The 14,490-nt window shown below is 36.1% G+C and overlaps 1 protein-coding gene across 9 annotated transcripts in view; it reads right to left on the reverse strand.

Moving 5' to 3' along the window:
• Positions 1 to 482: 482 nt before the first annotated feature.
• TMEM68 (transmembrane protein 68) overlaps positions 483 to 14,490 on the reverse strand; it is a 34,355-nt gene continuing 20,347 nt past the window's right edge. For 7 of the 9 annotated variants that reach the window (XM_061123325.1, XM_061123322.1, XM_061123320.1 and 4 more), the window contains 4 exons: positions 11,896 to 12,089; positions 5,801 to 5,861; positions 3,884 to 4,023; positions 483 to 2,049 (listed from right to left, as the gene is read on the reverse strand). In XM_061123325.1, the coding sequence (XP_060979308.1) occupies positions 1,933 to 2,049; positions 3,884 to 4,023; positions 5,801 to 5,861; positions 11,896 to 12,089 (512 nt within the window). In that variant the 3' untranslated portion in view covers positions 483 to 1,932. The remainder of the gene's footprint in view (positions 2,050 to 3,883; positions 4,024 to 5,800; positions 5,862 to 11,895; positions 12,090 to 14,490) is intronic. The other 2 variants (XR_009689529.1, XM_061123327.1) reach the window with 2 other exon arrangements.

Below are 14,490 nucleotides of genomic sequence, written 5' to 3' on the forward strand. Positions count from 1 at the left end.
TCAAATAGCATAGATAAAGAGTTTGTATTAAATGAGACAGCCTTCTTGTTAATACTTCTCTGAGTATCAGAGAAGAAAAAAGTTTTAAGTAAAGCAGTAAAACTTCAACACTGTAAAAAAAATTAATGGCTTTTGCTACAATAGCAATGAATGTTTTTCTTTCTTCAGTTTTTAAAACCCAATAGTTGCCAAAAATCCATTATTCTCATTCATATTATGACCATTTATTCCTTTATTCTGGAAATATTGATGAATTTTAAAAAAAAAACACTGCTCACTACTTGAGAGGGAAAAAAAGCTGCAAATTAGTTGATACTTTTCATTGAAATTAAAATATATTTATCACATTGAAAAGTCAGGTTTATTCATTATGGCTAAGATTGATGAATATGACTATAGGTGAGAAAAGCATAAACAGTAAAACAAAAAATCAGTTTAAATTAAAAAAAATGTCACATATGCAATCTCACAAGAACAGGAACTGCAATTCAGTTTTTATTTTTATTTTTCTTAATTTGACATACATCACACATATCATACATACATACTTGTTATACAAAAGTTTATACAAAAATCCAAGTAATTTAATATCTCAAAAAGGGAGAGGGACATACTGCATTTGATTCCTGGTACTATTCTGTTTAAATACTTTTAAATTCAGATTTCAAAGAGACAACAAATCAAAAGCCATTAATTTTCAAAGAGCCCTATGTTCACATAAATTCATCATTCAAGTATATTTTTATCGAAACAATAAACCATCCGTCTGGATACAGAGTCAAGCTGAATGAGCCAGGATGTTGAGAAAAGCAGAGCTTTCTCCCGGGGCTGTCATCAGCTTAGAGTCAGCTTCTAACGTACGAGATGCAGGGGATGACTGTGATTTCCAACCCGACACTATTAAATGCCATATTACAGGGCAGACGACGCAGAGCATACCTTGTATGGTTTGTCTACAGATTCTCATTAAAAATATAATACTAAAAAGAATAATCACAGTAATTAAAAATTTTACTTTCCCTAATTTCTGCTTTACTCAGTTTGAAAAACAGTACATCTTTCTCATTGTTGCTTGGCAACTTGACATCACACCTGAAGGAATAATTTAAACATCCTACGGACAAAATAAATACACAAACTTCTAAAAGATCTTGGTATTGTTTAGTTTATATAGTCATAATTTCCATCCTATGGATATCAATCACAGCAAATATAAAGAGTTAAAACAATATTCCTCACCAAAGGATTAACATGTTTTTAAAAAGTGAATTGTTGAGGCACAAAAGTATGTGATTTGCCCAAGGTCATGAAAGGAATGAGAGGCAGAGGAAAGAGCTTGTTTTTCTCTAACTTAAGCATCTATACTAAAACCCTAGGTTATGCCACCTTGCAAAACTAGCTCAGTGCAAGAGATGCAGAAACTAGATGCATTATTTAGGAATGTTTGTTTAACCTCCACTGCTATTATTGATAAACTTAACTTTAAGGATCTATGTGTAGGATACATGATTAGGCAACTATAAAAAGAACCATGATCATTTTCCAAATTATGAGGCATGGAGTGGGTAGCCATTCCCCTCTCCAGGGGATGTTCCCGACCCAGGGATCAAACCTGGGTCTCCTGCATTACTGGCAGATTCTTTACCAGATGAGCTACCAGGGAAGTCCATAGTTTTAAGGATCTATGTTAATGATACATGATTAGGAAATTATAAAAAGAACCATGATCATTTTCTGAATTATGATGCATGTAGTGAGTTATTGTTTAAATTTGACACAACTGATTGCAGAAACAAAATGACAACATAATTTTAAGCAAACAAATTCAATGAAAGAGGCTTCTTGATGTGATTTAAAAAAAAAATACTAACTATAGAACCTACAAAATTTAGAATACAGTCATATAGATACAAAGAGATTAATATAAATGTATTAAAGCGTCTTCTGGTTGATCTTTTGTTTGTTATGAAAACGTTCTAGCAAAGCGCTCATTATGTTTCCGGGTATTCTTTGGTGCTTATCAATCAGAGCTTGAAGAGCATCCTTCGTCTATCAAGAAAGCAAAAGAAAAGCCGTTATTCTTTTAGTTCTCAATGTAGATATTTAGCTTGTAAGGATTTTAATATACTAGTACTTTAAAGAAGTCTTCCTGAACTTAGCATCTATCAATCCTCAGAATGAATGACTTCTTTCTCAGTACACCCACAGCATATTGCTTTTGCTTTTTAATGTTAATTTAACTTCAAAAACCTTTCAGTATTCTAAACATACAAAAAATAATGCAATGTTGCAAATTGTGTTTAGTACAGAAGGTTCTTGAACTTTCATTCAGTAGTGACTCTTCAAGGTGCATAGCATATTTCTTTCATTTTTATTTCTTTTTTTTTTTTTTGGAGTATCATTGCTTTACAATGCTGTGTTAGTTTCTGGCTGTATAACAAAGTGAATCACCTATATGTATACATATATCCCCTCCCTCCTGAGTCTCCTTCCCAATCTCTCCCCCAAATGACCCAGCAATCCTACTACTGGGCATATACCCTGAGAAAACGGTAAGTCAAAAGGACACATGTCCCCAGTGTTCACTGCAGCACTGTCTATAATAGCCAGGACATGTGAATAACCTAAATGTCAAATAACAGAGAAACGGATAAAGAAGCTGTGATACATATATATAATGGAATGTTACTCAGCCATCTTTCCTACACTCACTTTACTAGAGTTGAATTACAGATATTGTCCACATGGCACTTTCTACACCTTAAGATACCTCAGCATTTTTCTAGCTTTGTGCACAGCAATGCACTGCACACAGTAAACACTAAAAAAGAACTGAAGGGGGAAAACATCAGAAGGAAAAAAGTTGTAGGAAGTTTTCTGGTGGGCTCATGGAAGTTTCACCCCTTTCCAGCTGTCCACAACAAAATGTCAGCGGTGCTCAGGTTGAGAAATCAAGCCACAAGCACAGCATTGTGCTAATGTGCTCACATGCATGCTCAGTTGCTCAGTCATGTCCAACTCTTTGCAACCTCATGGACTATGGCCCGCCAGGCTCCTCTGTCATGGCATTTCCCAGGCAAGAACACTGGAGAAGGTTGCCATTTCCTTCTCCAGGGGATCTTCCCAACCCTGGGATTGAACTCACGTCCCCTGCATTGACAGATGTATTGTTTTACCATTGAACCACCTGGGAAGCCCCCTTGTGCTAACACATCACCTTAAAAACATCAATGTAGTTATTGACCTTCTACATGGGGTTGTATGTTCCTAGGATAACAACAGTAGCCAGCACCCACGGAGCACTTACTGAATGGCAGACACTATTTTCAACAATGAACGTGATCAGTCGCCTGTGACCCTCTGGGTATAATGTGAGTGGGCTCCGTTTTTCTCCCCTAGACTAGAGGAGGGTGATGGGGCCTGCTTGAGTCACAGAGCACTGGAACAACCTGACTGCACAATTCACAAACAAGATTCCATTTTCCTCCCAAGGTACTACTACCAGACAAAGGCAATTGCTTTCTTTTCATGGAGGTCAAAGCTTTCTTCTTCTAAACATCATTTACAAAACTTTTTAATTATCAGGGCCAAGAACTTCAACCTCAACAGTACTGACATTTTAGAAAGAACAGCTCTTCGCTGTGGGGGCCGCCCTGCCCACCACAGAATATATACCAGCACCCTTGACCTCCACCCACGGGACTCCCAGGGCACCACCACCTCCTCAGTTCTGTCCGCCGTGACAATAAAAATGTCCCCAGACACAGGCAGATGTCCCTTGGGGGAAAAGTCACCGCTGATCCAGAACACATTTGTAGAATTAATGAGTTCATTTTAAGTGAAAGTAAAAATATGTCCTAAAACTAAAGAAAGAATAATTTACCTTTTCGGCTAGTTCTTCTGCTGTGATCTTTGGGTCGTATGGAATGGGATCGCCTAAGTAGGTGCGCAACTTCACAGGAAAACCTCCGTACATGGGGGCAAATGGATAGCGGAACTTTTCATAAAGCCACCTAAACAGCCCTGTTTTAAAGGAAATGAAATCATTTTAATTGTTACATATTCAAGCATATAAGTGTAATCTTTCAAACGAATTATGTAAGACTTTGAGGAAGGGGACAACCAGTATCATCTCCTGGCAATTAATACAATACTTTTTTTAAAGGGGAGCTTTTCACTGATGGTAACAAATGTACCACACTAACGCAAGATGTCAGTAATAGAAGAAACAGGAGTGGTGAGGGGTGTGGGTCCCCTCGGTGCCTTCTGGTCTATTTTTCTGTCAACCTAAAAATGCTCGATAAATAAGGTCTATTAATGGGGGGTAGAGGTGGAGATGAGCTTTCAAAAAATAAGAATTTTAAAAGACAAACTAGTTACTATTATTGCAAAACAGAATAAAGACTGCAACAAAAAGTTAGAGGCTAAACAGTCTAGAGGCTCACAAATATGTGACTTACATGAATAAAAGGAAAAAATGGAGCCATAAAATAAATTCAAATAAACATGAGACCAAAATACACTGAAAAACTAAGACTAAAAATATTATAAATTAGGAAAAAGAATTATTAGTGCTAAGGACCAAGTGTGCAATTTAGCAAGATTAAAAGTGGTAGTAATGTAACATAAACTGATGGACTAAGACTGTTTAAGTTTACAAAACAATACACAAAAGGCAAGGAATGTGGAATACACACTTATGAATTATACTGAAAGTTTAAAACACTGTTTATATGTAGAAACACAGAATATACCATAAGACCCAGAGTAGTACTTGAAACAATATATTACTACACATCAATTTTTGAGATATTCAACTTTTAAAGTAAAAGAGGCAGTTAAAAAATTTTAAAACCACTGTACAGTTAAAGGAACAAAATTAGGAATGATTTCTGGTATGCAACTTAAATTCTAAAGAAATGAACTGAAAGAAAATTAGAAGGAACAATTATACAACAAAAGTTAAATATCACATCAACCTGCCTTTCTATTTCACATTTGAAAAAAAAAAAAGACCTAAGAAAACATAATATAGTATTAACTATACCAACATTAGACATAAAAGGAACAATAGAAGTTTAGGGTTTTCAGGATGGGATTTATATATGGATAGGAATACTAACAATATAGTGCTAAGGATACAAAATATAATCAAATGCAGAAACCACAGGGTACAAACAAACCATAAAAATTTCATAAAAACAAATAGGACAGCAACAAACTCCAAAGAGAAAGCACATCTAATAGCTATCCTTCCTATAGCTTGAGTCAAAGCTATTTCTATCAAAAATTAAAGGGAGGCAAAAAGAACTCTTTGATGTAAGTTTATCATGGTTCAAAAAAATAAAAAGAACAAGAAGTAACAGCAATAAATGAAAGCAAATGGTATCTCCTTAAGTTGCTAATCTTAATTCAGTGTTTTGTTGTCATCCATTTTTAAAGCTGTAACTTCTTCAGGAATGAGTCAGGAAGGTAGTCTGGGTAATACGTTAAATCTGTTCTAAACCTCAACAATATGGTTTAACACAGGATTAGAAAATTCACTGTGCAGTTTTTAAAAGCCCATGGTAAATAACCTTCAGTATATATGAGACTCAACAAAAATTTAATACCTAAATCTGCCATCACTTAGAACCAGTTATCACTTAGATTTTAAAAAGAAAAACACCTAAATAGTATATGCATTTTCTAAAATAAATTCAAAAGGTTTCTGCATAGTGTTTAAAAGTCCAAATATTTAAAATATTACATTCTAAATATTACAGTTATACTTAGAAAAACCATATGAATCACAACTTACTTGTTCCTCCAAGTGATCTAAATCCTTCTCGAATATTTTGTGTAAACATAGGAATAATGGGCTAAAGAGAGAATTTGAATTAAAAAGTAAATACATTAATCCATTTGATGTCTCCATTAAGTCACTACTGCAAAATTTTAAGGGCCTGTTTAAGTCACAAAACTAAGGTATTTTAAAAAATAAAAATATACTGTTATCACTAGTGTGACTTATCAAATAAAATTAATGTGGTATTTATAAATATATATATATATATAAATTGGAAACACTACCCTCTAGTGGTAATATGCAATGTTTCATTTACCAACTTTGCTATCATTCTACAAGAACTCCTGAAACTCAAAGATTAAAGTAATCATCAACGTCATTGAGTAAAATGAACATGATAATTAAACTGGTTTTAGTGGGGTACTGAATAGTATGCTCACTGAAGAAAAAGACAGAAATTCTCTCTATGGGGAAATTTATATAATTTTAAATAACGAGTTTTGGCAAGATGCTGTCCTGAAATTCATGAAACACCATTTTTTTGTGTGAGCTTATTAAATCTGAAAGGGTTCAATATTAATGAAAACTGCATAAACTGTTGTTAACTCGATAAGCTATGTCTGACTCTTTTTGCGACCCCACAGACTATAGCCCATCAGGCTAGGATTATCCAGGCTAGGATTATTAGGATTATCCAGGCAAGAATACTGGAGTGGGTTGCCATTTCCTTCTCCAGGTGATCTTTCAGACCAGGTATCGAACCCCCGTCTCCTGCACTGGCAGGCAAATTCTTTACTGGTGAGCCACCAGGGAAACCCATCTATTAAGACTCAACACCAAAAAAATAGGAAAAGCATATGTGTGTATGTGTGTGTGTATATATAAACTCTTCATATCATTAATTTTGGAGGATATCTGTTCACAAGTTCATGGTTTTTATTTTTCCATGAATATCAATGATTAAATATGATTCCCTGATGGCTCAGATGATGAACAATCTGCCTGCAATGTGGGAGACCCAGGTTCAATCCCTGGGTCAGGAAGATCCCCTGGAAAATGAAATGGCAACCCACTCCAGTATTCTTGCCTGGAAAATCCCATGGATGGAGGAGTCTGGCAGGCTACAGTCCATGGGGTTGCAAAGAGTCAGACATGACTGAGTGACTTTACTCACTTAAAATGGAGGCCTTATCTAATCATAAAATAACAGATTAAGTAGCAAATGACCATGTAAGGAGATTATGCCATGGTGAAAATGAAGTAGATAAAAAATTGAATAAAATACTTTAAAATGTACACAAAACATACTGAATTAAATGATATTTAGAATAGATAAAATTGGTGGGGAAGGGCGAGTGTCACTTCACTTACAGTCTACCATCAGCATTTGATAAATCAGAGTGACCTGCCTTAGTGAGCAGGGCTTGAAACATTTACATAAGCTGACATTTAAAAAGCTGTTCCTTTTCAGCTTTGGAAAGCAGTAAAAAGTGGTGGGCTGAAGGAAAGAGACTGCAGGCACAGCTTTCTTCATAAAACTTACTCCCTCACATATACCTAACTGATCACTCTGTAACCAACAGCAGAGACTTTGCTTCGTTCACAGTTGGATCCCCAGCACCTGGAACGCTGCCCAGAAAAAGTAGGTGCTAACAGACAGTGTAATGGACGAACCACAGAAGGAATGAATGGACAGAACAGAAAGAAAATATTGAGGAATTCAGTTGTGTTCTCTGAAAACAAAGGGTAGGAAACAGACAGCAGGCATTTTTAAAACCAGTTAGGATAGAGAGAAGTCGTGTAAAGAAAAGCAGTCAGAGGAAGAATTTTAAATCTGATGGAGTTCATTCACAAAGCTAACACTTAAGACAAAGTAGACTGACTCTTCTGTAAAAAAATTCAGATTATGATTTTTCTAAAACCAACACTAGTTTTGTAGAATAAAGTGATGGCTAGAATCCTAATGTTTTAAATAGTTGTATAATGTCTTCAGAGTTGATAAGATAAGATGCCCAAGAAGGAACAGAAAACTTGCAGCTCATATATATACCACTCTGTCTTCTCCAACCAGTTCTGGCAGATTTACATTTACTGACTGGCATTAACCCCAAAGTTTGTATTGAAGGGTGTACTTTATAAAGACTCTTCAGGATGCATTTGTAGTTGTTGTTCAGTCACTAAGTCATGCTTGACTCTTTGTGACCTCATAGACTGCAGCACACCAGACTCCTCCGTCCTCCATTATCTCTTGGAGTTTGCTCAAATTCTCATCCATTGAGTTGGTGAAGCTAATCCAACCATCTCATCCTCTGTCGCCCCCTTCTCCTCCTACCCTCAATCTTTCTCAGCATCTGGGTCTTCTCCAATGAGTGGGCTTTTCACATCAGGTGGCCAAAGTATTGGAGCTTCAGCTTTAGCATCAGTCCTTCCAATGAATATTCAGGATTAATTACCTTTAGGATGTACTGGTTTGATCTCCTTACAGTCCAAGGGACACTCAAGAGTCTTCTCCAGCACCACAATTTAAAATCATAAATTTTTCAGTGTTCACCATTCTTTATGGTCCAAGTCTCACATTGTACATGACTACTAGAAAAACCACAGCTTTGACTATACAGACCCTTGTCAGCAAAATGATGTCTCTGCTTCTTAATATATTGTCTATGCTTGTCATGGGGCTTCCCAAGTGGTGCTAGTGGTAAAGAACCCACCTGCCAAAGCGGGAGACATAAGAGACGTGGATGCAATCCGTGTGCCAGGAAGATCCTCTAGAGAAGGGAATGGCAACCCACTCCAGTATTCTTGCCTGGAGAATCCCACGGACACGGAAGCCTTGTGAGGTACAGTCCATAGGGTCACAAAGAGTCAGACACGACTGAGACAACTTAGAACACATGCACTAGGTCTGTCATAGCTTTCCTTTCAAGGAACAAGCATCTTTTAATTTCATGGCTGTAGTCACCGTCCATAATGATTTCAGAGCCAAGAAAATAAAGTCTGTCACTGCTTCCACTTTTTTCCCTTCTATGAAGTGATGGGACCAGATGCTATGATCTTTGTTTTTTTCATGTTACGTTTCAAGCCAGCGTTTCCACTCTCCTCTTTCACCCTCATCAAAAGGCTCTTTAAGTTGCATTATCATCCTTTAGTGGCTAACTCTGCAGAGGCTGGGCATTTCTAGAAGACACTAAACAAGCTTACCCTACAAACTTAGTACTCCTGGGTCTGTGGTTTCTAAATTCATGTTCAAGTTTGTTGCCCTACAGCTATAAGCATTACCATTACTACAACTATGTACTGAAGTTCATTCCTTTCTTTGTGCATGCTTCGTATAACAAGGTAGTTGCATCAGTAACCTAGAATCAAATTGTTAACGTGTACATGTATGTGAGAGGGAGAGACTGTGTATTTTGTTAAAACTCCTCTTAGGGAATACAGTGGTCTTGGAGTCTTTGCCACAAAAATGTTAAGTGGCAAGCACTGGACAAGTTCCTCATTACACCTCAGTTTCTTCATGTGTGAAACGGGGACAATAATAAGCATTAGCCCATCTCAAGGTTTTTTATAGATTAAGATAATACACATAAACAATATTACTGAAACAAATGCTATTTTCTTTGACATTTGTTACCTGTTTTCCAATTAGAGTACACAGGCTCATTTTTATCCCAACTTATTTAGGTATAATGTTACCTAAAAATTCTCAACAAAGTCAGAATTCTCAGGAATTCACAAAATAAGAGTGATTTAGATTATATAAAAAAGCCTATAATTTTCACATGAACCTTCAATATTTGCTACCAATATTCTGTGAACTTCCACTGACAATCTAGATTTTTTTCATTTGAATTTCCATTACTTTGTTATTATACAATTTAAATGCAGCTAACCCTGCAACAATGGTCTTAAATTCTGACTCAAAAATTATGGTAATTCTGTGAGACCTAGCAAAGGCTTTTCTAAAGAAGTTACTGGTGCCATTTACAGCTGTGTCCACATGTGACTGAAAGGCTTCCTTCTTGGACCTGGAAGGGCCTCTAAGCTCAGGGTGGGCGGACTCACTGTGAAGTGCACTGGCTGCCTGTCATCCTGAACTGCAAGCTCTGCTTCGGTCCCTCCATCTCTCTGTGCCTGAGTTTCCTCATCTGCAACATTGGAATAATCACATACGTCACCTACTTACTGTGCAAAATACCAATGCAAAGCCTTTAAAAGCGTTAAGAAAGGTTGGGGGTGACGCGAGACTTATCAACAATACAGTGCTATGATGTAAGCCAGCAATGTTAAAGATTTCTGTTGATTAACTTGTAAAGGACTGTTCATTAAATTTTCTCAGGTTTTGTACCAAAACCTTAAGTGATCTAGGTTATCTTATTTGTCTAGAAACTCACAGATTGATGAAAGGGTTTCTTTCTCTATGTGATTTCTTTCTATCAAGCCTTCTTCCAGGCAACGGTCCTTAAAACTGTTACTTAAGGATGAGGAATTAGAGTCCCATGATCAAGGTGGGTGATGTTTTCACCATTTTTATCTTACACCTTGGAAGAAATAATTCTCTCAAAATATAAACCTGAAAATTGAACTAGGTTTTTAGCTTTTATCAATGTACAATGTTCAATGTACATTTATACTGATTAGCCTTAATTTTTGAACAACTGTGCATATATCATCTTGTGTCCACAGTATTCATAAAGTCTAAAGTTTTGTTTTCTATCTTAATACATAAGATTTTTTGGAAAATAGGCTATAAATTAATTTTCTGTATCAGTAATACTATTAACCTAGACTTAAATTCAAAAGGTTCCTTTCTTATAGTGTTTAATATTGTGTTTACAAAATCAATTCAACAAATACACAGAGCCTAAGTGCTAATCATTGTACTCAGAACTCAGACGATAAAAAGATGGCTTTGTCCTAAGGAACTGTATAACCTACTGTAGGACAATAGTGGTTAAATTTTTATGTTATCCATTATAGAACACTTGGCCAAGTACATTAACTTACACCAAGATCACACTGATAAAGCACTATCTTCTAGTAGTTACATATACAAATATGTACAGTAGAGAATAGAGCGCAATGTATTATATTTTATTTTAACTCTGCGATTTAAAAAATAAAGGAAAAATGTCCATGTTCCCTTAAATGTTGCTTTTGGGTTAGAAGGAGACATCCATAATCCTTTCTTTTTTAATCAAAGGTCTGTATTTGCAAGATAAACAGTCAAGTTAAGGGTCTAAACTGGTGTCTACATGACAGCAATGGAAACACACACACAAAAAAACAAAAATGTGAAAGAAAGTATGGGCAGCAGTCTCTAACTAACTGGCCTGGAAAAAGAAAACCACCTTGGCAAGTGCCATGATTTCTTTTTCTGATAGACAATCTACAATGAAAATAAAGAGAAAACAAAGAAGAAACATCCCATAAGCAGTGTCTCATAGGACAAAGTACAATACGGAGACCAAAAAGCTGAGAAATACTTTCCAAAGCAAAAGAAAAGGACAAGATGACATTCAGATTCTCCAGTTTACTAAGAATAATTACAGTGATTCCCAGAGGAACCATCACTTTATTGACAAATTCATTCTTTTTTAAAAGCTCTAAATTACACCAATATCTATTTCTCATCTTTATTCATACTATTAGATAGCTGATCACATTTGCTGATGAGAAATGGCAGGAGTCATATATTATTTGAGTTCTATTGTTATAAATTGGTCACAGACACAAGGATTATAATGAAACCAACTAACAGCCATCACTGAAATATGTCAACTCAAAGGATTAAACTACATAGAATTGGACTGATTATATTCATAAAAAAGAGTGTAACTGAAGGAATACAAAAATTTCATAAATCTGAATACAAGAAGCTGGATTTTGAAATGTCAAATAAAGCTTTTCTAGGTATCTGTAAATTAACAGACTGAATTTTTGTAAAGATGGCTTCCCATGCACAAGGACCATTTCTCTACTGTTATGAGTTACAGACACCACTTTTTAAAGTAGTGCAAAGACAGGATCTAAATTCTGATATACTTTGGCTACTTAAGCATTTAAAGTTGACCTAGCTTTCCTTTAATAATCAGTTTTATACAACTCACCACTTTTGCATCGATTGCAACCTGAGCGAAGCCTTTCCGATTACCCCACACAATGTTGTAGGTCTCGTCACTTATCAGTGCTTCCCGAACGCCACCCGGTGAGATAGCTAGCAAGTGACCACTCTGCAGGATTTCAACACATTTTTCTCTTGGTCCACGAATAGCACAAAATACATCAAGTAATAAGCTAAACCCTGTAAGATATATTAGCATGAAGATACATCTTAAGTACTTCTTGTCCAATTTTCTGAGATCAAAAGTTTTCACAACCTACATAATGTAGTCTCTATACTTAAATCAGTAAGTTCTTTTTTTACTTTTTTTAAACCAACAGGAACTCTTAAGGGTAACCTAAGATCAATATTGCTGGTAAATTAATAGCAATGTCTTATTGATCACCTCCTTCATGATCACCTACAACTCTGGCTACATATTCAAATTCTCAATTAAAACCCCCAAGAACCTGAGAAAATAGGGATTTTTATCCCCATTTTGCAGAGGAGGAAAGTTGGCTCAGAGAATTGAGCACACATCTGGCAAAGGGCAGGGCAGAGATGCTCGTCCAGGTGTGTCTAGACTAAAGCTCTTCCAGTGCGTGTCATAGGCAAACGCTGTCCACAGTATTTATGGGAGGGGTCAGCAACCACCCATCTAACCTTCCATTAACCCCATGAGAGAGTCACCGAGGAGAACGTGAATCTGACTGACCTAGACCTACCCAAACTGGCAGGTCACAGTTAAATCTATCCAAATTAAAAGCAACCCCATGGACTGTAGCCTGCCAGGCTCCTCCGTCCATGGAACTTTCCCAGTAAGAGTACTGGAATGGGTTGCCATTTCCTTCTCCAGGGGATCTTCCTAACCTAGGTATTGAACCTGGGGCTCCTGCATTGCAGGCAGACACTTTACCATCTGAGCCACCATGGAAGCCCTCAAAATTAAAAGTTACATACAGCTAATTTCACAATAAGATTTTTTAAATCAACAATAATAGCAATATCACTAAGAGCTTTTAATAATGTTAGTGTTTGGCTTGGGAACAATTCATTCCAGTCTTAATATGATATTGTTTTTCAAATTACAACTACTTATGGATGAAAGAAATAATCCTATCAGTAATTAAATATTTTAACCAAACTCTAAACTGAAAGTTTAGAGGACTGATGTTCATAACATAGTCCCGTGAGACTGGGAAATGTGTGGATGGAGAGTGAAAACTGTGCAGAATAGCCAAACTGCTCATAGGTTTAAGGGTCTGAGGCAAGATTAAGAAATAATATTTTATCTACTATTAAAAGCTCACCGATTTCACTTGATGCACTCTCAAGATAAATGAATAAATAGGGAAGGTTTAATAAAGTATTATAAGATCATAAAGATTATAAAGGGGGGAAACTTTAGAGTCAAATGCTAAATAAAAATATTCATATTCTATTGCATATGTGCTAAGTCAGTTCAGTCGTGTCTGACTCTTTGCAGCCCTAGGGACTGCAAAGAATACTGGAGTGGGTTGCCATTTCCTCCTCCAGGGGATCTTCCTGACCCAGGGATCAAACCCACATCTTCTGCAGCTCCTGTATTGCAGGCGGATTCTTTACTGCTGAGCCACCAGGAAGCCCCTCACATTCTATTGTGTATATTTAAAAAATGGAAGCAACCTAATGTTTCATGAGAGAAAACAAGTAAATATTTTAATCATATATTAAAAATGTCCTTTATAAAACATGGGAAAATGTTAATGTTGCATTAATTTTTTTAAAAGAACACAAAATAGTTTATATAAAATGAAAAAATACAAATTAAAAATGAAGCAAAATACATCAAAATGATAACTGGGTACATGTTAGCATCATAAGACCATGTAATGATGTTATTTCCTCTAGTTTCCAAGTTTATTATAAAGTGATCACATTACTTTCTAAAGAAATACCTTTTATAGCCAATTTGCTTGATACACAAAGTACTTTGTGTACAAAAAAGATGGCTTTTTTAGCGACACAGGGATACTGGAAGCATTACCCATGTCTGTGAAAGGCACTAAGTGAATGTTATTTCACGCGCTGTCTGGGGCTTAGCTGGCTGATGGTTGGCTTTTGCTTTTATTAATCCAGAAAACATGCTATAAATTTTCTTGGCTTATTCCCAGTAATTTAGTGACAGAAGAAAATCTCAGTGGGTTTACTTTAGAATGATTCTTTAAAATCTCTTATCATGTTTGAAACCATTCCACTTTTTTTTTTTTTTTTCTTTTTTGGCTGTACCATATGGCCTGTGGGATCTTAGTTCCCCAACCAGGATTGAACCTGTGCCCTCAGCAGCGAAAGTAGAGTCCTAACTGCTGGACCGCCAGGGAATTTCCTATTAATCTTTTTACTTTTATTTTATTGTGTCTTGGGGGACCACACCACACAGCATGCAAGGTCTTAGTTTTCTGACCAGGGATCAAACGTGTTCCCCCTGCAGTGGAAGCATGGAGTCTTAACCATTGGACCACTAGAGAAGTCCCCCTATTAATATTTTTTAAAAGGCACAAAGCCTTTAGGAACATGAATATTAAAAAGAATTTAGTCCTCAATCTCAAGAGTTTTAATTCTA

The sequence above is a fragment of the Dama dama genome, chromosome 21, assembly GCF_033118175.1.
Source record: "Dama dama isolate Ldn47 chromosome 21, ASM3311817v1, whole genome shotgun sequence".
NCBI classification, from domain to species: Eukaryota; Metazoa; Chordata; class Mammalia; order Artiodactyla; family Cervidae; genus Dama; species Dama dama.